The sequence below is a fragment of the Acanthisitta chloris genome, unplaced genomic scaffold, assembly GCF_000695815.1.
Source record: "Acanthisitta chloris isolate BGI_N310 unplaced genomic scaffold, ASM69581v1 scaffold1281, whole genome shotgun sequence".
NCBI classification, from domain to species: Eukaryota; Metazoa; Chordata; class Aves; order Passeriformes; family Acanthisittidae; genus Acanthisitta; species Acanthisitta chloris.
The window spans coordinates 22,867-49,063 of NW_008655286.1; the positions used below are offsets into that span (position 1 = coordinate 22,867).

General features: G+C 37.8%; 1 protein-coding gene across 1 annotated transcript in view; it reads left to right on the forward strand.

The window, feature by feature from the left end:
- The window catches only part of CTDP1 (CTD (carboxy-terminal domain, RNA polymerase II, polypeptide A) phosphatase, subunit 1), an 89,734-nt gene that overhangs the window by 10,268 nt on the left and 53,269 nt on the right, over positions 1-26,197 (forward strand). Inside the window, exons 5-10 of the mRNA XM_009083814.1 lie at positions 2,220-2,310; positions 3,372-3,538; positions 5,072-6,151; positions 14,161-14,299; positions 16,571-16,801; positions 22,849-23,014. Of these exons, the coding sequence (XP_009082062.1) occupies positions 2,220-2,310; positions 3,372-3,538; positions 5,072-6,151; positions 14,161-14,299; positions 16,571-16,801; positions 22,849-23,014 (1,874 nt within the window). The remainder of the gene's footprint in view (positions 1-2,219; positions 2,311-3,371; positions 3,539-5,071; positions 6,152-14,160; positions 14,300-16,570; positions 16,802-22,848; positions 23,015-26,197) is intronic.

Below are 26,197 nucleotides of genomic sequence, written 5' to 3' on the forward strand. Positions count from 1 at the left end.
TCATTAATTTAGTTGACTAGGGAGCATCTAAAAGTAATTAAACAGTCTGACCTGTGAAGAACTTGTTAAAAAGACCAGTGGTGTTTTCTGTGCTGTTATTCAAGTAGCTTAGCTGTGAAAGACCTGACTCTATTAAGGTGGGCTTTTATCTTTGCAGGTACATCTTTAATGAGCTATATCCTCAGTGTGTTTTTACCAAAGCATTAATTTAGTTGACTAGGGAGCATCTAAAAGTAATTAAACAGTCTGACCTGTGAAGAACTTGTTAAAAAGACCAGTGGTGTTTTCTGTGCTGTTATTCAAGTAGCTTAGCTGTGAAAGACCTGACTCTATTAAGGTGGGCTTTTATCTTTGCAGGTACATCTTTAATGAGCTATATCCTCAGTGTGTTTTTACCAAAGCCTTACTATATAGGTGCAGAACACTATCTTACCTCTAATCCCTGGCAGCCAGGCTTTCTACCTTTGGGCTTTTTTTGTTCAACTTCTCTTTTCTTACAGTTTTAGCTAGACAACACTGCAACTGACTGCCTCGTTGTGGTTTTACCATGTAATCAGTGCACTCCTGTCTGATTTAGTGTAGAGTCCCTGTGTATTCAGAAAACTAGTGCAAGACAATTTTATTGCGGAGAACAGCAAGTTATGTGACAGCTAATGTAGTTTGTCAAAGTATCTGTGTGTATGGCAATAAATCTTTGTAGCTAATTCTCTCAATTCATTATGCCTAGGTACTGCAAGGGTCTCACTTCAGGGGATGATTCTACGAGTTTGCAGCAATTCTTAAGCATAGTCGGGTGAGTTAAGGTTGAACCTCTGTCCTTAACTCGGAATTTTCTTGCTTTTATGGGTTTTAAGTTATTCCAATTACACATTAATATTAAATACACACAGGATCAACTTTCAGAAGTGATGACTGATATTAATTTTTTTTAAATTTATACCCTCTGTTTTTGAAGTCCCAACTTAATGTTCTCCTGGGAGCTAGACTTCTTAAAAGGAGTTGAACATGTGTTCTGTGCAATACTCAAAGCTCCTTGAAGGAAAATTAAAGTTGGTCCTTAGAGTCTGTGGTCATTTTGAACTCTAGTGCTGGCTATAAGATGACCACCATTTAAAATAAATGAAAGTAAAACTTTAAGAATTGTTCCCAAGTAAGTATTGACTGCCTTGTATTATTCGTAAGAATGAGAAGTTGATGCTAACTTCAGCACAAATTCAGTAAGATGAAAAATACAGATTAGCATGCAAAATGCCAGTTTCTATCCAAGCGATTACGTGGCTGTGATCTGCTCATGAAGGTGAACTTCATTATTGGAGACTAGGTTCAGAAGCATGTGCATGTCTGTACACCCAAGTCACCATTTTCCTAAATAATGGCATTTTGTCTTGCTTTAAGATCAGCTAGCACAGCTTCTTTTCTGGTTTTGGTTTGTCTTTTTTTTTTTTTTTGTCTTCTTTTTTTTTAAGAGTGCAGTCAGAAAAGTTACTGCCACTGGGCCTAAATATTTGTAGGAATCCCAGGATATATTCATTATATGTATAATGGCATTTTGTCTTGCTTTAAGATCAGCTAGCACAGCTTCTTTTCTGGTTTTGGTTTGTCTTTTTTTTTTTTTTTGTCTTCTTTTTTTTTAAGAGTGCAGTCAGAAAAGTTACTGCCACTGGGCCTAAATATTTGTAGGAATCCCAGGATATATAAATGTGTTATTAATGTATTGAAGCAGTTGTTAGAGGTACAACTTAAAACCTGCAAATGCAAGAGCTCCGGCTTGAACTGTCCCTTAACTTGCCCACTGTGCTTAAGTATTGCAGCACATTGCCGACTCTTGTGAGACATCTCTGCAGTCCCTAGGCATAATGAGCTAAGGAGAGCACTTAGCTTTAAAGAGCCAACTATAAAGAGATAAATGTAAGTTGCAAAAATCATGTGTATCTATCACCTGCTGTATCTCTTTCAGCCTTATTTATTTGGCTGTTGCAAACTCAGTCATTTTTAATTTCAGTTTTGTTGCCATCCTGAAAGAAAAGGAGATGGGATTTTTAAAACTAATCTCACTGAATTAGCTACAAATATTTGATCCACAGTACATTTTTCCATATAATATCTTACCTTAAAATTGTCAAACTGCTGTTGTGCCCATTAAAATAGATGAATTATATAAAATATAATCAAGGAACAAACGTCTTGAATGTTAACTTCTTAATCTGTTCTTCCAAAAGGATTTTTGGACCCTGAAAAGAAGCTCTTTTCCCATCGGATATTGTCAAGAGATGAATGTATTGATCCATTTTCTAAAACTGGGAATCTTAGGTATGTATATGGGTCTTATGCATTAAACAAAATAGGACAACAAAGAGAATATGCTAATCAAAATAAAAATTGCTCCCTTGGTACTTAACATGTTTATAGTCCTTTCTCTGCTTCTTAAATAACTGCACACACTCAATAGAACTGAGACATTAGGCATTGCAGCATTTCATCTGCTTAATGGGTTCTATGGTGATTGAACAGTAGAAATGTGAAGCAATAGCATAATTTTTTTATTTATGCTTTTTATTCTTGTGATAGCAACCATATTTCCACTTAATATCTTGTGATCTTGTATAATGACTTGTGTGGTATGTTTTTTTTAACTTAACCAAAATTCTCACTTTGAGGTTAATTCATAATGGAATATCAAATGTGTTATAAACTCTAGTGTTTCTTGAAATTAAGTCACCTAGAGCTTTCAATTCATATTCTAGTCTAAGCTCAGGTTCTGATCTCTTTCAGAGTATAAAGCTAAGATTTTTTTTCCTAAGATAGGTATGTTTAATCTAGCTACTTTTAACTGGAAATTATTGCTCTTGCACTTCTGTCCATGGCAAATGAGAAGGTTTTTTCTTTTCTTTCTCGGTTCTTTCTATATGCAACTTAAATCCTTTCCCCCTCGTCCTCCTAGGTGATAAGTGATATTAATACTTCCTTTATCTTGGATTGAATGAGTCTACTCTTGAAAAACTCTTGTCTTTTTTTTCTATTTATATATAAGTACTGTGTTGACCATGTGATAGTTGACTTTCGGGTTGTTTGTTAACAAAACCAGTGAAAACTAGACCGAAATGTTAGAATATTTTGTTCTTGCAGAGGTTTGTTGGTTTCTGCTTCTAGCCTTTGGGATAGGGATTTTAAAATAGCTGGGGTTTTTCATTAACTTTAATTTGTTCAAATACTGTATTTTGAATGCCATAATTTTAATATTGCTAATTTTTTTGTAAGTTCATATAGAAGCATGTTCTGCAGTAATGCTCATAATAAATCAGAATGTCAGCGGAAACTACTATATAAATTTCTGAAATTGGATTAATTTTATCAACTGTTGTGTCTCTTAGAGATCTCTTTCCATGTGGAGATTCCATGGTTTGCATCATTGATGACAGGGAGGATGTTTGGAAGTTTGCACCCAATTTGATAACTGTGAAGAAGTATGTATACTTTCAGGGGATAGGAGATATTAATGCACCTCCTGGATCAAGAGAAATGCAAATGAAGAGGAAAGGTAATTAGATTGGTTTTTAAACCACCTTTGCACCTTTGTCCACTTTTAAAATGTGATTGTGTAAGTCGTTTTGGTGGTCTTACTAGTATTGCAGTTGTGCTCAATGGGCAATCCTAGACTGTTTAGTTGACAGCACAAGTGTGAGTAGCTTAGTAAAACTGGACTGTTCTTGAGAGGCTTTCTTTTGGTTGCCAACTACAGCAAAAATGGTAATAGCGTTATGGCTGAGAGCTGATCTGGCAAGGCACCAAGCTGTTCGAGAACGCAGAGGGGAACAGTTTCTTCCCACACCTCCGTGTAAAACATGGCAGTTTTTTTCTTCTCTGTAGGTTTCTCCTTTTTTATCTCCTTCCTTGCTCTACTTGGAAGCAATGATTATTCAACTCTGGCCTCGACATACTGCTGAAAATTAATGTTTTGATCTTTGCTTACCTCCCTGTCTTAAATTGTGCTAATAAAATTAGTGTGGGGCTTTTAGCATCTGCTGAACGTGGTGTTCTGGCATTTGACACGAGGGCCTTGTGTTTAGCAGGCTCAGCAGTGTAATACACATGAAGGATTTAGAAGCTGTAACATCACTGGGTTAGTATTAATTTTGGGGCAAAATGTATTTGAAAAACAATCTCAAGAATTGCAGGACTTTTTCCAGTTTAGCCAAGAGGCTTTTTAATTTTAATGCGTAATAAGACATCACTCTTTTTCCCTTGTTGAACTAGAGGTGTCCAGTATGGAAACAGGAATAATGTACTCAACCTAAATCAGGCCACTGTGATGCATGTGACTGTTACTCTTACTTGTAGGACAGGAACATGCATACAAAAGGGAGAGAAAGTAGGGTGACTTCTTAGTGCAATGTTCCTGATGAATGCTTGTGTGCAAGCTTTTCGATGTCTGCAGTTTCTTTAATTGTCCCTCTTCTTCTGCAGATGTCCACAGACACAGCTTAAAACTATTTTTCTGCCTTTAACTCTGTTACCCTTTTGCTTTTATTCCAGCCAAATCTCAAATGAAGCTCAAAAATGTCTATCTTTTCAAGTATTAAAGTACTTATTTTGTTATGAAAAATAGGTAACATATGAAAGACATGGAAATTTATAAAAGAAGTTCTTTTACAGTAGTTCTGAATTAGGACATTCTGAAGCAAATTTGCCCCCTCTTTTGTTTTTTTCACTGTAGTATTTTCATTTCCTTGAGATGTAATTGGAAAAGTTATGCTACAAGATAAATGCTTTAATGTTTACTGGGTTAGCAAATAATTACTTATGACCTGTGTGACTGAAGAAAGAAAGAAATAAAAGCTGTTTACATAACTTCTTTATGAAAGTGAAATTTATTAGGCTTGCCTGTTCTAATAATCATTGACAGGCAGAGTGTGTTAACAATTTGGAAAGTCTAATGATCACTTCTACGCATAATGAAGTCTAATTTCATATGTAAACTTTGTGTTTAAGGAAAAAGAAAATGAACTTTTGATTAGTCTTAAAAGTGAATACAGAGAAAATAGATATGTTTTCCCTCTTGCCTGTGTTTTAGCAAACCACTCTACAAAACCAGAGATACTGGATTCAGCAGTAACATCAGCAAAATATGCTGAAGAAATAAAGAATGTTATATGTGTAGAAGAGCAGAGCAATGGTCTCCAGAAAGCTGCAAAGGACACTTGCACTGCAAATGGAAGTACTTCTGTAAGCAGTGAAATGTCTGCTAGGGATATGAACTCTCGTGATAAAGTTAATGCCCAGGACTCCTTAAATGATAGCAGTGATGACAAAATAGACAGTGAGGCCACTAATGAGTTCACAAATACGAAAGAAACTCAGATTCTTTCAGAAGAAGGTGATAGAACAGTTACAGAGAAGCAGCAAACCCAAGAGAAAACAACAAATGACTTGGACTTTGAACTGTCTAGTGACAGTGAAAGTGATGATGGATTGGATACCAGAAAGTCATCCACTTCTGTATCAGATAGTGAGAATGAGGAAAAGAGAAGCTGGAAGAAATCCAAACAACCTCTGCAGGATGAAAATCTGCAGAAAGAGAGTGGCACTGATGTGAGTGAGAAAAAGGATGGTCTGGTGAACCATTCTGGGGACACTCTACCTAGTGAAAACACCCGGGATGAAACTGATCTTGAAGCACAAGAAGAAAGTGAACAGGAAGGCCTTTGTGATTTAGGAAATGGGTGTGCAGACAAAAAAGAAGCTGAAACAGAGTCTCAAATTAGTGAACAGTCTGGAATTACAATGGGTGAGTCCTTAGACCAGAGTATGGAGGAGGAAGATGAGGAGGATGACACAGATGATGATGATCATTTAATATATCTCGAAGAGATCCTTGTGCGAGTTCACACTGATTATTACACAAAGTATGATAAATACCTGAAAAAAGAGACTGAGGAAATTCCAGACATCAGAAAAATAGTGCCAGAACTAAAAAGTAAAGTGTTGGCAGATGTAACGATAATATTTAGCGGACTCTACCCAACAAACTTCCCCATTGAGAAAACACGGGAACACTATCACGCCACAGCACTTGGAGCTAAAATTGTGAAGAATCTAGTACTGAGTGCTGATGATCCTGATAAAGCAACACATCTCATTGCAGCAAGGACAGGTAGGTACTTGACTCGCATTTTCCAGCAGCTTTTTTCCTGTTACAATTTGTTCATGCCTTGAGCTGTATTTTTTTATAACCTACAGGCTTTAACGTAACTGAAATGATAGTGGAAATGAAATACTCTTCCTAAAATAATGTAGAAGCCAGTTTAAAAGGATTATTCTTTTCTTTTTTAATCATGTGTGGCTTGTAATTGTTAAAAGAAAGACCCACTAAATAACCTCCGATGTAATGTCATGTCTCACTTTTTGGTTAAGAATTTAAAGTACCGAGTCCTTTACTATTAAAGTTGAATAGAAACTTTTAACATTTGTGCCAAAGAAAAGGTTATAGTGATCTTCCTATAAAGATACAGCAGTGCTCTTTTTGACAAACTTGCCTGTCTTTGCATAGGTATAATAGATAGGAGCAAACTATTGATAGCTCCCATAGAAGAGGTAACAGGGCAGCGCTAGCCTCTAGTATACTTTTTTTTTGGGTGCACCCTGTCCCTTGATTCCCTCATTGTTGGCCTTGTGAAGTTACATGGATCTGATAATCAAGCCCATGAAATCCAAAAGTAAGTCTGCATGGTTTAGATCATCTAAAACTTACAGATCGTTTTTGGACGTGCTTAAATGTCATAAGCAAAGAAATACACATTTGCCACATACTGGATTATATTTTTGACTGCTGTTCATGTAAAGCTTTCAATATATCAGAAGCAGCTTGGCTTCATTGGCTTGTATTTTTAAAAAAGGTTATATTTTTGCTGGCTATACTACATGTGTGTATACTTTTCTCAAAGTGTTTATGACCTTAAGTGTAGGTTGTGTCTGTGTAGAGGCATTTAAGTACTAAAAACATACAATACAAATGGAGATAGAAATTTTAGTAGTATAAACAACCTAAAACTCAGAAAATGGAATTAGTTGCATTGAAATGAAAGTATCTGGGATTCTGGGTTGTGAAGATGTTGATAGTTGCAGTAGTGAAGTTGTGATAATTGCAGTACTCTGTAGTTTTACTGGTTGCTAAACAGCTCTTTTAAAACTCATCAGCAAAGAATTATGCAAGTTTGTCATACTTCATTGGAGATGTAATAGCTGTCAATATAAGTGATGTTCTTCCAGTATCAAATCTTGAAATGCTTCATTTCAAAGTTGCTTTGTGTACCTTGCACTGGATGGCTGTTGAATGGAGTTATACATCAGATGCAACTATTGCATGATAGGGTAAATGTAAATGGAGACCCTCCCAAACCTATGCATTTCTCTAGAGGAAAAAAGGTTGAATAACATTACATTACAGCATGTGGTAATGAGAAGTGGTTGAGACTTTTCTTGTTTATTTTTGAAATGCACAGTTTGTGGGGGGTTGTGTTTAGGTACATATACACATCAACAAGGCAGATTCTTTATTACCACCTGCACATTCTTAGTGAATCATCTACTGAAGTAGATCTGAATATGAAAAACTATTTTAACTTGGGTTTTGATTAAATTATATATTGCACTAATTCTAGAGTAGGTAACTTGGGAGTCATTTCTGCCTAATGAGGAATACTATTGTCATCTGTCATCACTTCGTAGTTACTTCTGTGACATTGGCAGTGAAGTAGAGGGATTCAGAGGGAAAAACTATTATTCAATAACCCTTTGTAAGATTCTTGTGGATTGGCTGGTTTTAGTGGTGGTTTTTTGTGGTTCTGATGGTATGGTAGAGTTTTGGTGTTGTTTTTTTTCAAATGTAGACTATATTATTCTCACCTCTGGTTAGATGGGAGTAGTTCTCTTGCATCATCCTAATTTCACGAAGGGAACTTTTTAATCAGATTTTAAGGATATAAATTGTGTCCTGTCACAGCTGGGTTTGTGATAATTCATCTGTCAATGTAATTTTCATAGTGATTCTTGTGTGGTAAGAGAGCAAATTCTTACAAGTCCCTTCTGCCAGTAGGCCATACAAATATTGCATCTCTGGCTCCTGTGGCAAACATCAGAGGCACTGCTTGATGTCTAATTGCAGGTGAAAAGGGGAAGCAAAAGCATGTCCCTTAAGTTTTATTCAGAAGTCAATGACATGAGACCACGCATCATTGTTATGCTGCTTTTATTATTTTTTTTACCTATCTGTTAGTTCAGTGTTTCTGGGTAATTGCACTAACAATGGCAGACTTTGTACTCTAAGCAACTAAGCTTATATGTTTACCTTGTATTAGCTGAGGTGTCATAAATGGCATATTCTTAACCTGCAGCAGTGTTGAGGGTAAATACTGTTAGCTTTTTCATTTTGAAGATGCAGGAAGAATTTGTCAAAGGGCATAAGAGGGAAGAAATTGGTGTGAAATAGAGTACCCTTTAGGACTTGGAGTGATGGGTTTTCCCTCTGCAAAGTGACCTCATCGTAGCTTGGTGCATTGAATGGACCATTTTGGGTTGTATTTACAGGATCCTTGCCATCCTATTGGAGTCAATATTTTACTTTTATTCTTTGTATATACTTCTCTTTCTCTGCAGATAGGCAGCTTCTTTCTCTTCGTAGGTACTCTGAATTCTGAAATTAAATATATTAGGATTTTTTTCATTCTTTAGAGCAGAAAATACTATCTACCTGAATTCCTGTAAAACACATGGGTCTTTATCATCAGCTTTCCTAAGCGAGTGACTGAGAAAAGGCTAACCTATAGTCCTTTCCACTTGCCCATGGGCTGCATAAATCTTACTTCAGTTTCTGAAACATCTGCTGATTGCTTTAAGCATCAATGAACTGCACTGTGTGATGAGTTGTTATAGCTGTGTACACACTTGGCTAAGCAGTTATCACACCATTTCATAAACCTTGTTGTGTTCCTTCCCAAGCAGAGGAAAGACACGTTAGATTTGTGTATTGAGTTTTTGCTAGTAGAGCAGATAAAGCTGTTCAGATCACTCAAAAATTATTGTAGTGTGGTAGGAGTGGAAATGTCAGTTTAGGCCCTGAATTTTTTTCTTTTGCAAAGTGTGTTCGATTCCATGCCATTTTCTATAGCTAATGTGTCAACAACTGGTTTTTTTCTGAAGAATATTTTCAAGGCCTGTCTCTTTTATTGAAGTCCAGTTAAGCACTGCTCTAAACTTGGGCACTGACCAGGTAAGCCTGTTGTTTTTGTTGGTAAAGCAATGTTAAAGTTCAACTTTAGGTGTAACCTCAGAACAGCACATCTGTCACCATTTTGTCATCCCTTAATTCTTGTAAGACAAAACACTGAGGTCTGCATAATTTGTCTTAGATTAATGTTGTTGCAGAAGAGCTTCAGGATTTGATTGTAAATCAAGATGTATATATACGAAGTGTCTGAAGAGAAATTAACTTTTAGTGATCAGATTTTCTGAGCCATCTCTGACAACCTGGTTACAAACTGCGATAAGGATATGTTGATTTTGGTGTATTGTAATCAGGTGAGTGTTTTGTGAGTGTCTCTAGTGGTTGCCTTCCCATCACGTGCTTTGGTTTGTCCTGGCACAGCCTTGAGCACACACATTGAGTTCCTCCTGGGTGAGATTGGATTGGAGGGCGCAGTTGGCTGAGTGCTTATGGACATTCAGAGAATTACAGAATGTTAAGGGGTTGGAATGGACTTTATGAATCACCTAGTCCCAACCCCTCTGCCACGACCTCCCACTAGATCAGGTAGCCATTCAGTCACACTAGAGCATCGACCAACAGGGCTGGGCAGATCTAATCCAAAGCAAAACTCCCTGAAATGCATATGGAGTGAGCATGGCTCCTTCAGCACCCTTTTGCTCTGCAAGATCTCCCTCTTGGGCTGTAGTACTTGGTAATGTGAATATAGCCAAATATGCACTATAGTGTTTCTTTTTAGTCTTCTTCAATATACAGCTCAGCTCCCATTTATCTATGTTGCTTAAGTGCTAGTTGTGTTCCATGCTTTGGATAAGATAAAATAAGCTGCTGTAGTGAGACTTGTACCCTGGAGAACAGCTGTAGAAGTTAACTGTTGCAGTATTGATTTTTGTTACTTTTTTAGTAATTAATTGTCAAGATTAATGGGAGAGGGTTTTGTGATTTCAACCTTTGTTTGCACCTTCAGAAATAGAATTGATGAGTACCTTCCTGAGGTTTGAAAATAACATTTTTCCAATATTATGTTCAGACCGTATCCATCAGAGGGTAGGTGTGGTGAACTTGAACCATAGCTGCTTCATGTGGAAAGTCTTTTGTGCCTTTTTAACTTCTTGGAACAGCTTTAGAATTTGAAGTTGTGAAAGGTGACAAGAGGACAATAAAGCAAAAAAGTAGTACAGAAAAAACAGGCTTTTTCTAAGTGATTTTCAGCCCGGCTGGATAGTTCAGATGGTTTTAACTGCATCAGAAATACTGTTGCTTGGATGTATTAAAATCTTTCAGTTGTTTTGTCTTAAAAAGTGCTTCCAAAATAGGAAGTCACACTGAGGAGAGGAGAAGGTAAACTTATTAGGTATTGCACTACTGTTTCTCCTAGCCAGTTAAATTTGGTCTTTCACCAAATCTTGCTCTAAGAATATCATACATGTGAAATCTTGATTTGTGAAGATGTCAGCTAGAAATAGAAAGCACTCCCTGAGGGGATGCCATTGTGTTACCTCATGCAATTTTCAGTATGCTGGAGTGTGGAATTAGGCAGCTGTGCTTTAGAAATGGGAAGGAAGCAGGAAGCCTTATGTTGCAGGGGTAAGAAAGGTAAGACTTTTGACCCTTGAGAGGTGGGTTTGGTTGCACACTAATCTTCATGTCACCAATTATCGTAAAATGGTTTGGATTGGAAGGGAGCTTAAAGATCATCTAGTTCCAACCCCCTGCCATGGGCAGGGACACCTGCCACTGGACCAGGTTGCATAGAGCCACATCCAACCTGACCTTGAACACTTCCAGGTATGAGGCATCCGCAGCTTCTCTGGGCAGCCTGTTTCCATGCCTCACTACCCTTCATGTAAAGAATTTCTTCCTAATATCTAATCTGAATCTCCCTTCTTTAGTTTAAAACCATTCCCCCTTGTCCTATTGCTATTTCCCTGTGTAAAAAGTCCCTTGCCCTCTATTTTATAAGCCCCTTTAAGAACTGGAAGACTGCAAATGAGGTCTTCATGGAGCCTTCTCTTCTTCAGGCTGAGCGTTACCAAGTCTCATAGCCTGTCTTCACAGAGTTCAAGCCCTCTGAATATCTTTATGGCTTCCTATGGACTTGCTCCAAGAGGTCTGTCTCTGTCTTGTGCAACTTTAATTTTATGTTAATGGCATATACCTTTCAGAGCTGTTGTTTCAGAAGACTAACAACTTCATACAAAATAGTGCCATTTGGGCTTTTGTGTTTAAGTTTTCCATTAGGCTCCTGTTGACTAGAAGAATTTACTTAGCTCCTTAGTGTACATCTGGTATGAAACAATCTGATATGCGTGAATGCAGAATGTGGGGGTGGGGAGAAAAAAGCCGCAAGATGAAGCACCTGACATCAGTGCAGAAACATCAGATTTAAAAATAGTTGGAGGAAGCTGTCTCCTTGTGTAACCTCACAGATATAATGTGGTGAAGGTACAGTTTTAAGGTTTTGTTCAGGTTACCCTGATGAAGTCCAAAAGGAGCAGCATAGTCCATCTATCAAAATAACATCACCAACTCTGGTTAACTGTTGTGTGTGCTTACTAGTGAAATCACTGCTGTTGTATGTTGTGTTCAGTCAGCTCCAGAGCTCTGAGGTGCAGGATAATATTGCTAGTTGTGTGTGATACTTGGTGTGGTATCTAATACCAGGCACTAAGTACCTAACCTTCCCCTGGCCTCATTGCTCTTGTTGCTTTTTCCCCAGAAATTCTGATGCTTATGAACCTGATTTCAGCATCCTCTTTATAACAGCTGTTGTCTTATGTCTGGGTTTTTTATGGTGCCATTGCTTTTCTGCTTTATTCTCAAAGAAAACAGTTTCTGAGCCAAGTCTTTAACTTTTTCAATCCTTTTTCTCCCAGATCTCATAACCTGATTGTCTTTCAGAACTTTCTTTCCTCTGAAACGCACCCTGTGTATAAATTAAATACAGTTTTGTACTTAACTGTTTCTAGCAGTGGGTATTTCTACAATTTGAGGCAATATAAATAATAATGATACCTCTGGTGAAAGCTCCCTCTGGCACTCTAAACTGGCTCATTTCCAGCAACAATTGTGTGAATGTGCTCCGGGTTGCTGATTACTTTTGTAACTGATAATTAATTGGAAAATGGATTTCTTAAATCAGGGGATGAATGATACGGGTGCACTTGTCCTCCTTTATTAGAAATTTACTTTTCAGACAGTTAAAACCTCTGGAACCACAAAATTGTGCTGGGATTAAACAGTTGGAATTCTAAAATTGTTTTCATTGAATCTTTGTTGGACAGTGATTTTATTTTTATTTCATACCAAAATTTAAAATACAGCATGTCCAAATCCATTTGTGGTTTGGAAAGGACTTTGTCTCGAAAACTTATGTTGATGTTTGTGTTGGTCTTGGATTTTTAAATTAACTTTTTTTTTTCCCCAAGGTACTAGTGTGAAGTAAAGCTTTGTGTGCCGCTCTTATATCCTGAGCTAGTGAATTTCTTGCATTTGCTGCTGAAAATAGAAGTAATGCATTTGTGCACAAAACACTGTTAATCTAAATCCAAGGAAAAAATTATTTAGAGAAAAATGTAGCCCTACTCCAGGATTCTGTTGGGTTTGGGGAAAGAGAAGTAGGGAAACAAAAGCTTTCAGCAGTTTGGTGAAGCACAAATCGCCTGCCCTTTCTGTAAATTCAAAAGACTAAATAAACAGGAGTCTTGAAACTGAACTGTCTAACTAACTAGCTAGGTCAGTCCTCAAGTGCATTTCAGTTCATCTATCTACCCCAGTGGATTGTAGTTAGGTTGTACAAAGTTCATTAAGTATTTGCAATTAGGTGTTTCCTCTCATCTTCAACTTATGTGAAGAGGTATGTGTACTCCAAGATTTTCATGTTAATTGAAACAAGTAAAATCATGTTAAATGACAGTCATGCAGGTGAAACTTCAGGGAATTATGCTGAAAATGTCAGATTAATTTACTGTTCTTGCTTCTGTGTCAAAATAGTTGTGAAATTTGGGGGTTGTTCTGGTGGCTTCATTCCTGAAGTCACATGTGTGAAAATATACAAGGGCTCATATGAATATTGTTATATTTTACTTTGTTTCAGTTGTTAAAGAGTTGTTAGCTCACTAATATTAGTGGGGTTTTCCCCTGATTCTCCTCCCCATCCCACTGCAGGGGTAGGAGGAGGGAACGAGCAGCTGTGTTGTACTTGCCTGTGGTTTCGATACTTCTTGGCAAAGATGTATAGCAACTTTACTGAGTTTCTCTCTTGTTCTGATGTCCCCAGAGGGCAGAATTTGACATCCTGTTACTTGCATGCTACACTTTGGTGGTTTCACATGGTCTTCATGCTAGCCTGCCACGTTTAAACTTCACATTTGTTGTTCCTCTTTGGCACAGAATAATTCAGTGGTTTGCTTTGCCTCCACTTGTGGCAAATGGAGGTTGAGTGGGAGGCTACCTGTTAAAAGGTAGCATGCTGGATGAACAGGGGTTTATGCTTAAAAAAAGCTTAGTATGATAAGTTGGGCTTTAACAGCATTGAAAAGTTCTGTGTAGACTCTGACAAATAGAAATGAAGAGATTAAATGCAAAAGTGCACTTGTATTGTTCATTGAGCTGACATAAAGATGCAGAGATTTTCTGTATGGATTTTAAGGGACTACTTCCATGGTGCCAGTTCTTCAGGAAGTTGCAATACCTTCATCTAGCTTGGGACTGAGGTTATTGCATCTTATTTAGGCTCTCACTTTTATTAGTTGTGATTGTTTTGTTGTGTTGGGGAGAAGTGTTCGCTTTTTCCCCCCTCTAAGATTGATCACAAAATGTTGATCTTACTTTTAACTATGTGCTGGTTTATCTGCTGTGCGTCTGGGAACACTGTGATGTTATGTTTGACTTTGTAATAGGCACAGAAAAAGTACGGCAAGCTCAGGACTGCAAGAACCTCCATGTTGTAAACCCTGATTGGCTGTGGAGCTGTCTGGAGCGCTGGGACAAGGTTGAGGAACATCTCTTACTTGAAGGATCATCAAAACACACAGGTAAGTGGTAACTTGAGGGAATAGGGGCTATGAAAATAGGCTGTTCATATAATGATGCTGATTTGTTAATGCAGCTGTAAAATTGGTTTCTGACAAATGCAGAATGGTGTGCAATGCTTACGGATTTTATGGAACAGCTCCCCATTTTTGTCTTTTTCTGTTCTACTTAAACTGGAGATTGTCAAGGGGTCAGGCCACAGGTAAGTGGTAACTTGAGGGAATAGGGGCTATGAAAATAGGCTGTTCATATAATGATGCTGATTTGTTAATGCAGCTGTAAAATTGGTTTCTGACAAATGCAGAATGGTGTGCAATGCTTACGGATTTTATGGAACAGCTCCCCATTTTTGTCTTTTTCTGTTCTACTTAAACTGGAGATTGTCAAGGGGTCAGGCAGTAGTTCAGCAAGTAGCACAGTTGAGAGAAAGCTGTAGTGACAGTAGTTTCTTTAGCAGTAACTGTTGTTAGCTGTTTTCAGTTGGAGAAGTTGACTTTATCAGTTCATCCATGAGCTAACACACGGAATGCCACCAAGGTGCAGGATCATTCATGCTGCCAAAAAAATATACACACTTCCATAACATGAAAAATTGGTTAAAATGGCGTTTTCTTCTGAGACTTGGTAATGAGGAAAAAGGGAGAAATAGAAAAAATACTACTGAAAATTCTGAGAAGGATAGGAAGGTGTGAAGATTGAAGCAAAGACTGGAAGAAAGGAAGTAGTGAGAGGTGGTTTGGGTGTGATAATAAGAATTGCTGAAACAGAAAAGATAAAAAAACCCCAGTGTACTAGGAGGACAGTAAATAGAAAGGCAGTGAAAATCTTTATTTACACAGAGGAAGTCAGAGTACTGTCAATAACAGTCCCCTTCAGGGAAGTGCCATGGCTGAAATAACTCATCACAAGGTACTGTAGAGGCAGCTTCTGCTTCTTGCCTTATGTTTGAATAGACTCACACTAATAGTGTCTTGCAAGCCTAACAGAGGACCTTCCCTGCCATGTTTAGGCAGGAAGGGGCATAGCATATTGGATTTTCTGTATTAAACTGATACTGCTGTGATTGAGTAGGCTAGAGATTTACTTTCTATTTACAAGGTGTACTCTGCCCTTTGAGAGCAGAATGTGTGTCTGTGAGGCTTTAAAGATGCCAGAAGAAAAAACTCCTGGAAGTGAGGTCATTTTATCAAATGGGAGACCAGGCTAAGACACAGGATCCCTGTAAGCTACGAAAGAGATGTAGCCTACCTATGGCTTGACTAGAATACTTTGCTTTTAAAAAGTACTGTCAGATGTTTTTTAATCAAACTTTGGAATGTTTGTGTGGGATGTTTAGTCTGTCTCAGAGGATTGACACTGCAAAGAAATCTGGAGATTGACTTGTAAACATCATTTTTTTGATGTCCAGATGAATGTTAGTCTTCCTGTCTTCATTTGCTCATCCATTTTATTGAAACATGATAATTTTTCCTACTTCTGTGTTTCAAATACAATATACCTTGACTTCATATTTCCCCCTCTCAAGCTTCAGTCAGTAAGACATCTGTCTTAATGTAAGTGCTTTTACTTTAACCCAATATGTGCAACTGGTTTGGAGAAGATTTTCTTAATGGAACTGCTTGAAATAATGATTACTGGTCCAAGGCACTTACGAACTAGAGGGGGTTGACCTCTAAGATATTTGCATATAAAATGAGCTTAAGAATAGCAAAAAAAAAGGCATAAGAAAATGAATAAGTGAAGTTAGAATTGGTTGACCTTAAGTGCTCATGCTATAAAACTACTTCAGAAACATCCATAAAAGCATACTGTAAAAACTACAGTTTTATGTCACTTTTAATACTTGCTACAATGCTGCAAATTAGTATGATGGGGGTTTTTTCTCTCAGAGCCAATTTGGAGAGCAAATACAAAGATCTGGTACAATAGCTTGCTTTTTTTTTTTTGCTGCATATATGCACATTATCATGCTGCTCTGGTTGTGCAGTTGTTACTACCTGGAAGCCATTTTATAACTTTATATGTTTAGACAATTTTAAGGCATATTTAATTATTTAATAATATAAATATAACAATATCTGTGTATTTGCATTTTTCTGTTTTAAATTCAGTGAGACTTTTAATTAGGGGTAGAGGAGAAGAAATGTTTCTTGAGAAATCTTCCAAACCATTTCCCCCCTTTCTCCTTTAGAAACACAGGACTGCTCATTTTTTATGTTCTGGTTAGATAGCTCATTTAAATTTCTAATGCATTTTTTTCTGAACTTCATCTAACAGAGAAAATAGCCCTGCCACGTTTCCTGATACACACAGCACATTTCAGACAGCTCTGTTTCATCCAACACCCATCCATCCAAAGTCTCAACCTGGTCCTGAAGTTCGACTTTATGATCCTAACACTGGAAAGCTAATCAGGAAAGGCTCACAGACGTCTGGGCAGTCAATGTACATCCAGTCTCCAGCTCCTCCCATCACCTTACCAGTCCACGGTGAACACTCATCCTTCAGGTACCTAAAGCATAGCTAAGAGTCATTCATCTGTGTTTTTGAATTCTGTAGAAAATTTGACTCGTTGTCTTTGCATTTGATCAAATTGTGGTCTTTGCTTTAGTTACTTTGTTTGCTTTCTGAAAAGCTGAGGAAATGAGTGAAAGTGAACAGTCAGCTGAAGTGAAATCAGGATGCTGGAATTCCAGATGCTTTTTGCACCTCCCTGAAGTGCAACTAGAAGCCTCAAAGCAAATAAATTCAGCACTAGTTTGTGTGCTCTAAAGAATGTTAGAGTAACTCATCTCTGAAGTGAGACAGCCTGATGTTTCATAATGGGTCTTACAATACTGGATTGTTTTTTGTTTATAAAATAGATCTGAGAGCATTTTGGTCATGTTTATAAAATTTTCCTCTTCACCTAATTCCTTCAAATGGGGCATTAGCTTTGTGTTCTTGAAGAATATCAGAAGTGGTGGAAGAAGGGTGTAGCTAACTGAGTATTGTTAAATAAGGCCATATGGCTGAGTGCTAGTTAATAATCGTTAGATCACTAAATCAAGACACTAAAGCAGCAGGAGGAGGTGGCAGCCTGCTTTTTGAAGTACAAAGGCTAGCATCTGGACTTTGTCTAAATTTGTGTTAAGCTGCAAAAACACCACTTGATCTCTTTAGGATGTGTAAAATACCTAAAATTCATATCAAATTATCTACATAAAAGATACAAGTTTCTGGAATACTTCTTGAGTCCAGTGGTAAAGACAAACCAAGCTGAAGGCAAAGGTTTTCTTTATAAAATGTGAATCCCTTTGTACAATGCCATCAGAGTATAGCAGTTGTTGTGAAGCAGTTTTCAAAAAATATAAATCACATCTCTGAGTGCACAGTTTTGTACCTTTCTTCTCCCTTACGCTTTAGCAATGTTACCACTTGTAAAGGTTTAGTATAGTAGTGTAGCTTATGTTCCTACTCTTATCTTCCTGCTACTAAATTATTTCAACCTGTTTTTTTTCAGTTGTTATCTGTTTATAGGCTCTTTCTTACTTCAGTTCCCTGTTGCTGTCAACACTGGTTTTTTGAGTCTCTCTTGTTTGTGAAGACGTGGTGTTTTCAGTTCCTTTTTAACTGTGTCTTTTAAAGCCTGCCTTTTACTTTACTGTGACATGGTAAATGAAGAGTAAAAACTTTAACAAGACACAGCAGGTATCAAGAGAGGAGCTGAAAAGCTTTTGGTTTCGTTCGGCAGTTATTGTGGAAAGGATTCTGTCTAGAAATAGAGCTGGGAAAGTTGTGCATGTATGTAATTGTCATGACACTTGCAAGATGCTTTAGTATGATGGGTTATGTTGATATTAATACATCATTCAATGCTTTAAGAAGAATAGGTTTTGATGTTTTTCTTACCTTTGCTACCAACTTAATGAAGAGTTTGTCTGTACCTAAGCCTAATTTTCATTAATACTGAGGTGCTTCTTAAGCATCCTATTGAAAAGGAAATACACTTCTGCTGTCCTCCCAGTTAAGTTTTGGGGGTGGAGTGAGGCTGTCTCTTTTCTACTCCCTTTTTCTATTCCACTTGATTGGTTTTTTGACTGTCAATGCTCAGGGTTGAGTTGTTTTAATCTAAGAAAGTGAATCAAATTACTCAGTGCTGCAACTTCACCCCACAACTAAGCAGCTGTAAGGAAAAAGATTAGCATAAGGTGTATGCTGGGGAAAAGTATTTTCATCGTTGTTTCCTATTGATTTGGTTTGAGTGGTGAAGTTGTTGACCTCTAAATACTGATCTCTTAACTGGAGCATGTCAGTATTTCTCAGAGCAGCTCCACCATCTTCAGCTGAGATAGTGAGGAGAATCTTAGTAAAGTCTAGGAGGAAAGCAGTGCAGTGATCAGATACCATTCTGAGTACTCTCAGTGGATAGAAAGTACAGTGCAGGCAGAGCACAAAGGCTGCAAAGTAACAAAGCTGAATAGGAACAGCTTTGCTCTGTTTTGACTGAGCTGAGGCAGAAGTACTGTATTGTTCCCTTTGTCTAATGCATAAATCAATGATAGCTTTTAAAAAAAAAGCTTCATATACACTTTAAAATTTGATGTGATACATGTCTTGAGAGAACTGCATTAGTGCAGCAATTTCTTGGTAGAGAGCAATGTAATTTGTGTCCTGGCAGACTTAATGTGTGCATGTGTTCACCTTCTACAGAAAGATGAGACTAGTTGTAACTAAGTCATTGAATTTTAAGCAGAGTTAAAGTTGTTAGCACTCTCACAACTTCTCCTGTTGTGGGTGGGTGTAGTCAAAGCCTTCAGTAATCTTTGATAGTTTGTAAAATCTTCATCTGAATCTGAATTTCAGATAGTGGGAAACACAAATGTGCTGCCTTGAGAGGAAAGCCTTGGGGCCACGGTAGCAGCGCGTGGCATAGTAATGGTACTTGGACTCTTGCTCTGAGAGTAAAGCTTCTTGTGGTTAGGAGACAACATCTTGCATGCAGGGGGCTGGTTGCTGAAAAGAACTTCAAGTTATCCAAGTACCATTTCATATAGAACTGTTTCAGTTCTCACTTTATTTTGGGTTAAACATTTTTAGTGTCTTTCTGGAATTCAACTTGAAACATAATTTAAAATAGGATATAATTAGTTTAAATATCTACATGCAATTTGCAGTGAAACTGTCACCAGTGAATTACAGATGGTTCAGTTAATTTAGTCAACATCTTGAATGACAAGCACGAGGTCTCACCATTGTGCCTGGCTCTGTGACACTTGAACACCTGCTTTTTGTCATGGCTGTTGCAGCCTGAGGGAAAAGGATGATAAAGAGTTTGCATCTGTACGAAGGGAAGGGAATGCAATGCTGCCTACTGGCAGCCAGCAGCACTTCCCTGTCTGAGAACAGGAAGGATTCCTCTTCAAAAATAACCTGCATGTCAGAGCTTTGGCATGCCTTGTGTATCTCAAGAATTTGCATTTTCATACAGAAACAAACAGTATTCTGAAAGCATTGGAGTAAACACTGAAGTTGTAACAGGTCATGGGATGTGTGATGCTGTGTTGTGCAAAGCAATGCAAATGCTAATGGCATCTTGGACTAGAATAAAGAAAAATTATCCTGCAAGTTAAATTCTGGTGTACGCTAATAATACACTAACAGATGAGACAAGGCTTAAAATATGGATTTAATTTACATGTGAGAAGTTAAGTGGCACCCTGGTTTTACATAATGCTAAGATGCACTGAATGTTTGGTTTGAAGAGGTATGTCAAGCAGATGTTGGTGGCTGAAGCCATACTTGAAGATTTGTAGGAGTTCGTTTCATTTATAAGCTTTTTCTCTGCATTTAAATGCTCCTTGTTATAATGTTTCCTTTTTAATGTTATCAGTCTTGTTATGACAGCAAAAATATGACATGCCAAATTGAATGCGTGACTAGAATTTATATATTTTTGACATTTCTGTGATAATGCTATTTTGGCTTTTGCCCCGATGTTATATCCACAAAGTGCTTGTTACTTCCACAAATGTTGAACCCACGCTGCACGTGTATGTCCTTGCGCATGTAAGACTGGCAAGCAGCAACCAACCTCTGCAGGGTTGAATGTGGCTTTTTTTTCTTAAAGCACTTGGAATCTCATCTGATTAGCAATACATGTCAATTCCTGCATTTGTCTTCTAATTTTGATTCGACTTTACAGACAGCTGAAATGTAAAGCCTGAGAAATACCTTTGATAAAATAAAAATGTCTCTTGCAAACCTTGAAGAAGTCTTTGTTTCATAATTGCTTTTTGAAATGTTTTCATGAGAAGGCCCAGTGTTTCTTATCTAATAGCAGGTGGAAAGTACTGGGGAAAACATGTAACATAAGACTTCAGAATCTGTTAATACAGTTACCTGACACTTAATATATGTGTGTAATAATGTGGTCAAGGATGATCTTACATTTTATTCTGCAAAAGGAGTTCTCATTGTCATCAGTTGATAATGTTTTCTTAAAAATTATGCTAGATATATTTCTGATCTAAGTATCTGCTTGACTGCCCTGCTGCATAGAACTTCTCTATAGTTCTTGTTATGTTTTTAACAGTTGTGTAAGATGCCTATAGCTTCTGTCTTGTCATTCTCTGTTTTACTGAGAATATAAACAGCAGCACCACCTTTCTCTTGGCTAGGGTACCTATTAAAAAGGCAGAGGAATTATACATTAAAAGGTCCTTTTAGAAAGTACAGTGGAATGCTGTATTCTTTTCCTCTTCTATCTATGAGTATTAGTGCCTGACAGCAGTTTAATAGCAAAAAAACCCCTGGTCTTTTAAAATAGAAAACACAGGGTGGCGGGAGATTAAAAAAAAAAACCCCAACAAAAAAGTTAGTTGTGAAAAACTCTGAAAAAAAAACAAAAAAACAAAAAAAAACCAAAAAAACCCCAAAGGGTTCGGTTAGTTTGTTTCCACAGCATTGAAGTTGTTTGGGCTTCACAGGAAATTTTGCTGTACAGAAGCTATAGCCTGCAGAGGGGCATGTGTGTGCTAATGGGAGTCTTCTGCAGCAGGTGGTGCAGGTCTGGGTAGCACAGCAGTGACTTGGCTCTTTTCCCCCACCACCTCCAATTCTAAATAAATAAATTCAAATTTTCTGCACCTGTCTGTGGCATCTGAGAGAAGGGAGATGTGTATTTGGGAAATGTGAGCCCTCAAAATAAACAAAATTGACAACTTTCTGTCGCTTTCATATTTCATATGTTCTGGAATTGAGGTACTGAGGTAGAAAAAATAAGTTTGTAGAACCTTCCTGAATTTGCATAATGGAATAATATTTTAGTTTGGGACTAGTTTTGGTTTTAGTGTGGGACTGTTGATCTAAAGCTGTTTCTTGAAAGTCCAGGCTTGATGAGAAGCAGCCATCCTGCACAGAAACTCTTCTTGGCAGAGACTACACTGTACCCTTTTTTTCAATCGCCATCACTATCAGAAACAGCTTGATGGTCTCTCACCTGGTGGTTGCAACTTGAAGCAGCTTGTGATTTCAAATGCAGTCACTTTTATATTTGTTTGTAGTAGTCATTACACAGGCACACACACACACAAAATCTTATGGCCAACATAAATCATGTGTGACCTCTGAACTTTGATCTTTGAGTTGGATTCTGGATGGTGCTGAGCTGCTGTAACATGTTCCAGAAGGTTAGTGTGACAGCCCAATACTTGTAGTTAAACTGTGTTGTGTAGCTTCTACAAGTCTTTAGTAGTTAAGTAACATTCACAGGAAAAAAATTACCCGAAGAAGGTAGAAGTGTCCTGCTGTTTTTCTACGTGGTCTATTTTTTTATTACTATCATAAAGCAATACCCATGAAGTTACGATTATTTTATCCATTATTATTACCATTCTGAAATTCCTTTTTATATCTGCGTGTTCAGATTAAATACAGTAACTAACAAGGTAATAAAATACAGACTAAAAGAAAATGCTACCATATTTGAATACACTAGCTAAGAAGAAATATTGGCTGTTCTACATCTTCTCCAGGCTTTGTGTCTGGAAAATGTCTAAAGTAAAGATTGATGCTGCAGAAGTGAGCTTTCTGCTTACAGGACTCCTGTCTGTAATGTTGAGATATAGAAAGGTATACTTTGAGACTCAAAAATAAAAGAATAACATAGATCAGGAAAAATGCATTAGAATGCAGGAATTTTTTTCCTCAAGGATGAATGTGTCAAGTGATGGACAAACTCCACTTGTGCACAAACATGAAAGTATTTTAAGGGCAGTGCATCTGCAGTGACTGAAGGCTCTTGGTGTCAAGAAAGGTTCAGTGGTTACTTGCAAGAACAGTGGGAAGATGGAAGAGTGAGTAGCTTGTCAAAGGTAGAATAAGATCTTAAACTATCAGACTGGAAATAAAAGCATTCATCTGGACACTTGGTCCTTCTTCTGTTGATGAACGCAGAACCCTATTAAGCAAAATCATAGATACATGGCAGTCATAAATTGTTTACATAATTTTATTTCTAGACAAGCTGTAAATCAAGTAAACCTTTCTTATGTGGGACCCCTCAAATTTTTCAGAGTTGTTCAGCCACATCAGCAACAGATGTTTGAAGAAGACGACTTACCAGCGAGTGAAAATGAAGAGCAGCCTGGTCCATCTAAGCGGAAACGTCAGCCAAGTATGTCTGAGACAATGCCCCTGTACACTCTATGTAAAGAGGATTTAGAGAGTATGGATAAAGAGGTGAGCTTAACTAATTCTGACAGGTTTCTAACATAATGAATTGTTAGTTATTCATAACAGTTTTAACTTTTGTTAAATTATATATGTATGCGAACTGACCTTGTATGCCACTACAGTAACTTTAAATAAAAGCCGCAGCAGACAAATGTTACAGCTTGGGTGAAAATGCAGTTGTGTTCTGCAAAGCAGAACAGAGTACTCTGGTGTGTAAGTAGCCCTTTAAAATAGAATTTCATTTAAGTATAGAATTCTCACACAAAGCATGTTAGCATATTTGCTGTGTGGTTAGCTTTGCCATGTGGCTTTTGGAAAATATTAATGAATTGCTCATGCAATGTGTGCACTGAGCCAAAAGGAAGTGTCCATGTTTTCTGGACTTACTGCATAAAGTATTTATTGTTCTGTTTTTAAAGATAACTATTTAGGGACCTTGTAAAAAATCTGAATCTTCTGGCATTGTTTGTTTTGTGACTGATTGCTCTCTGTGCTGCTGCAGTTAAGACTAAAGAGATCGAAGTTTTTCTACCTATCCTATAAACATCTTGTGATGATTTGTTTTTAAATTTTATTTTTACTTAAGCTGCATATTATGCTTGGAAACCAGACTACATGAACTTCAGAGCAAATGAAGCCCAAATTCCAGTGATTATTTTTTTTTTATACTTAGCTTAGCTTTTCTTCCAGGAGTATGATTTAAGATTATGGTTGCTGCCAAAAGGTTTTCCATTCTACCAGTCTCTGTTCCTTGGGCAGCTGAACCAGTAGTAACTCTTCACTTGTGCTTGGATTTGTTTTTAAGGGATCTGGGGGGTATGTTTTGGATTTGTCTGGTGCAGAAGGGGAGTGGGATTTTAGCTTCCTAACATGATTTGATCAAGGATGAAATGTTAGCACTGAGACATGGAGGAGGGATGCACAAAGGACATAACATCAAGGAGGTTGAAACAGACACAGTAGTGCCAGCAGGTCATCATCTCCTGGGATCTGACTGTAGAGACATGCAAGGAAAACTAGCCTTGGACTGCTAGCATCACCTTGGTGGTAAAGATGATGCATTCATGTACAAGAAATGTAATGCAAGTAATAAAACGAGATTTTATGGTGTTGTGTGGGAGTATGCTTGGGAAGCAGGGGGATGACGTGTGGTAATGTAGTCCTTAAATGTAAGTTTAGTGGAGCATATACTGGAGATTGTGCTGTCAGGAACATCATCAGATACAGTGAAAATAAGCTTGATAAGCATTGCTAGTTGGGGCTGAGTTCACTTGGGTCACACTGCAGCGAGTTTAACTTTCACAGAAAGGTGTGAGCCCCTGTCTCATTCTTTGTCAAAACATGTTAAAGGCTAAGAACTTCTCTAGAATCATGTCACTGAGATGTAAAATTTCTGCTTTCTGCCACAAAAATGCTTTTGCTTCATTTGTATCTGTTCTACTGGGTATGGCAGTAAATAAATCTACAGCTGATTGCAGACTGCCTTGGCAGAGCTGTTTCAGTTATAACACTGATGTCTTGCTCCGCAGCTGCAGGTGGGGTTACAACAGTGATGTCTTGCTCCGCAGCTGCAGGTGGTATTGCTAAGGCTGGCTAGGAGTATGTGGTCCAAGAGGAGTTCTGGTGTGACTTTTGACCAGTCCAAGCCAACCTGAGTCTTAACTGGTGTGTTCGTGCCCCTAAGCCACTTGGTAGTCATGGGACCATACAGCAAGCTAGCTCAGGGAGCTGGTTGGGACAGAAAAGATCACTTCCCAGGTTAATCTTCATCTTTTCTAGCTTCCTGAAATAATGCACCGTGGCTGCTGCATGAGTGCTAGTGCCAGAAACAGGCAGAAGATGGAAAGAGGTGGGAGTGAGCAGTGAAGCAGAATTGCTCTGGCTTTAAAAGCACATCCTCAGTATTTCTACTGAATTCCCTTGCAATTTGAGACAAGATCAAAAGGAGTCTTTCAGCTTTAGGCACTGGGATTTTTTCAATGAAGTGAAATAGGAAATGCAGGCATTCCTACATACTGTTTCTATAGACATAACTAGCAGTAAATGACTCCCTTGCACTTAACATCTGAAGGAAATCTTGCTTTTTCTTGGCAAAAATCTTTGAAAGGCCACACAGCCTCAAGCAATACAGAATTTGCATGTAGTTTATATGTAGGAGAGCTTTGTTAGAAGCTGATAAAGAGAATTTAATTATTATATCTTTGCAAATGAAACCCCTTGCCATCCTTAACCTATTTAAACATCTGTTTGTCGCTTTTCCTAGTAAAAAAGCAGTAGCTGTTCCGCTATTCCATGGGGAAGAACTACCATGTTATAGGCATCTCTACTAAGATATGACCTTGCATGGATTTTTATCTTCTCGTTAGTTTAGCTTTAGTTCTGCTATGGATACCAAGAAAATCAAAGGAAATTAATTCCATCTCAGCTATCGGGTTGTGGTTTAAGGTCACATAGCCTTTGGTATCTTTTTCAGTGGCAAAGATCTGGGAGACCAGATCCAATGGTAGCTTCTTTTCCATCTGACACAACGGACTGTTTGAACTTTAGGAAAGCATGAGCACAATGGTATTCACTGTAATAGAATTGCCATTCAAAGGGCAGTTGCCAAATGGGAGTAAGTGCGAAAGCAATGTATCCCTACTCGGGGAAATACACACTTGCTAATGCTGCTGCCTCACACTCAAGGGAATGTTTTTCCCCTTTCTTTTCTGTGCTAGCTAGACACAGGTGCCTTGCAACTGGTTGCTGCTGGTTGTTACAGTATGCTAAAGGGAAGCAGAATTAAATGCTACTGGCTAAATTACTTTGTTTATAGTATTTTTTTAAGGACTTGGATAATTTTTTATTTTGAAATAACTGGTTGTCTGCTACATAAGCTGCAAAAGATTACTCTGTAAAAATGCTGGGTTTATTGGATTGTTTCTAGTAGGCTGTAATCTTCATGGTGTCTTGGTTCCACCACTGAAAAATCTTTAAAGAGGTGGTTTCCAAACAATTAAATGCAGTCAATAATGTGTCCATAATAGCTGTTTCAGGATTACTGGTTTTTTCCTCAAAACCAATACTGTCACTTAGAGGGAAGGTATGTAATTTTCCTTTCAGTGACTGTGTTCAAAAGTACCTGTTGCAGAAGCCTGTCCTGTATGGAGAAAGAACTGGGCTATCTGCAGCTCTTCGTGTTCCCCATTA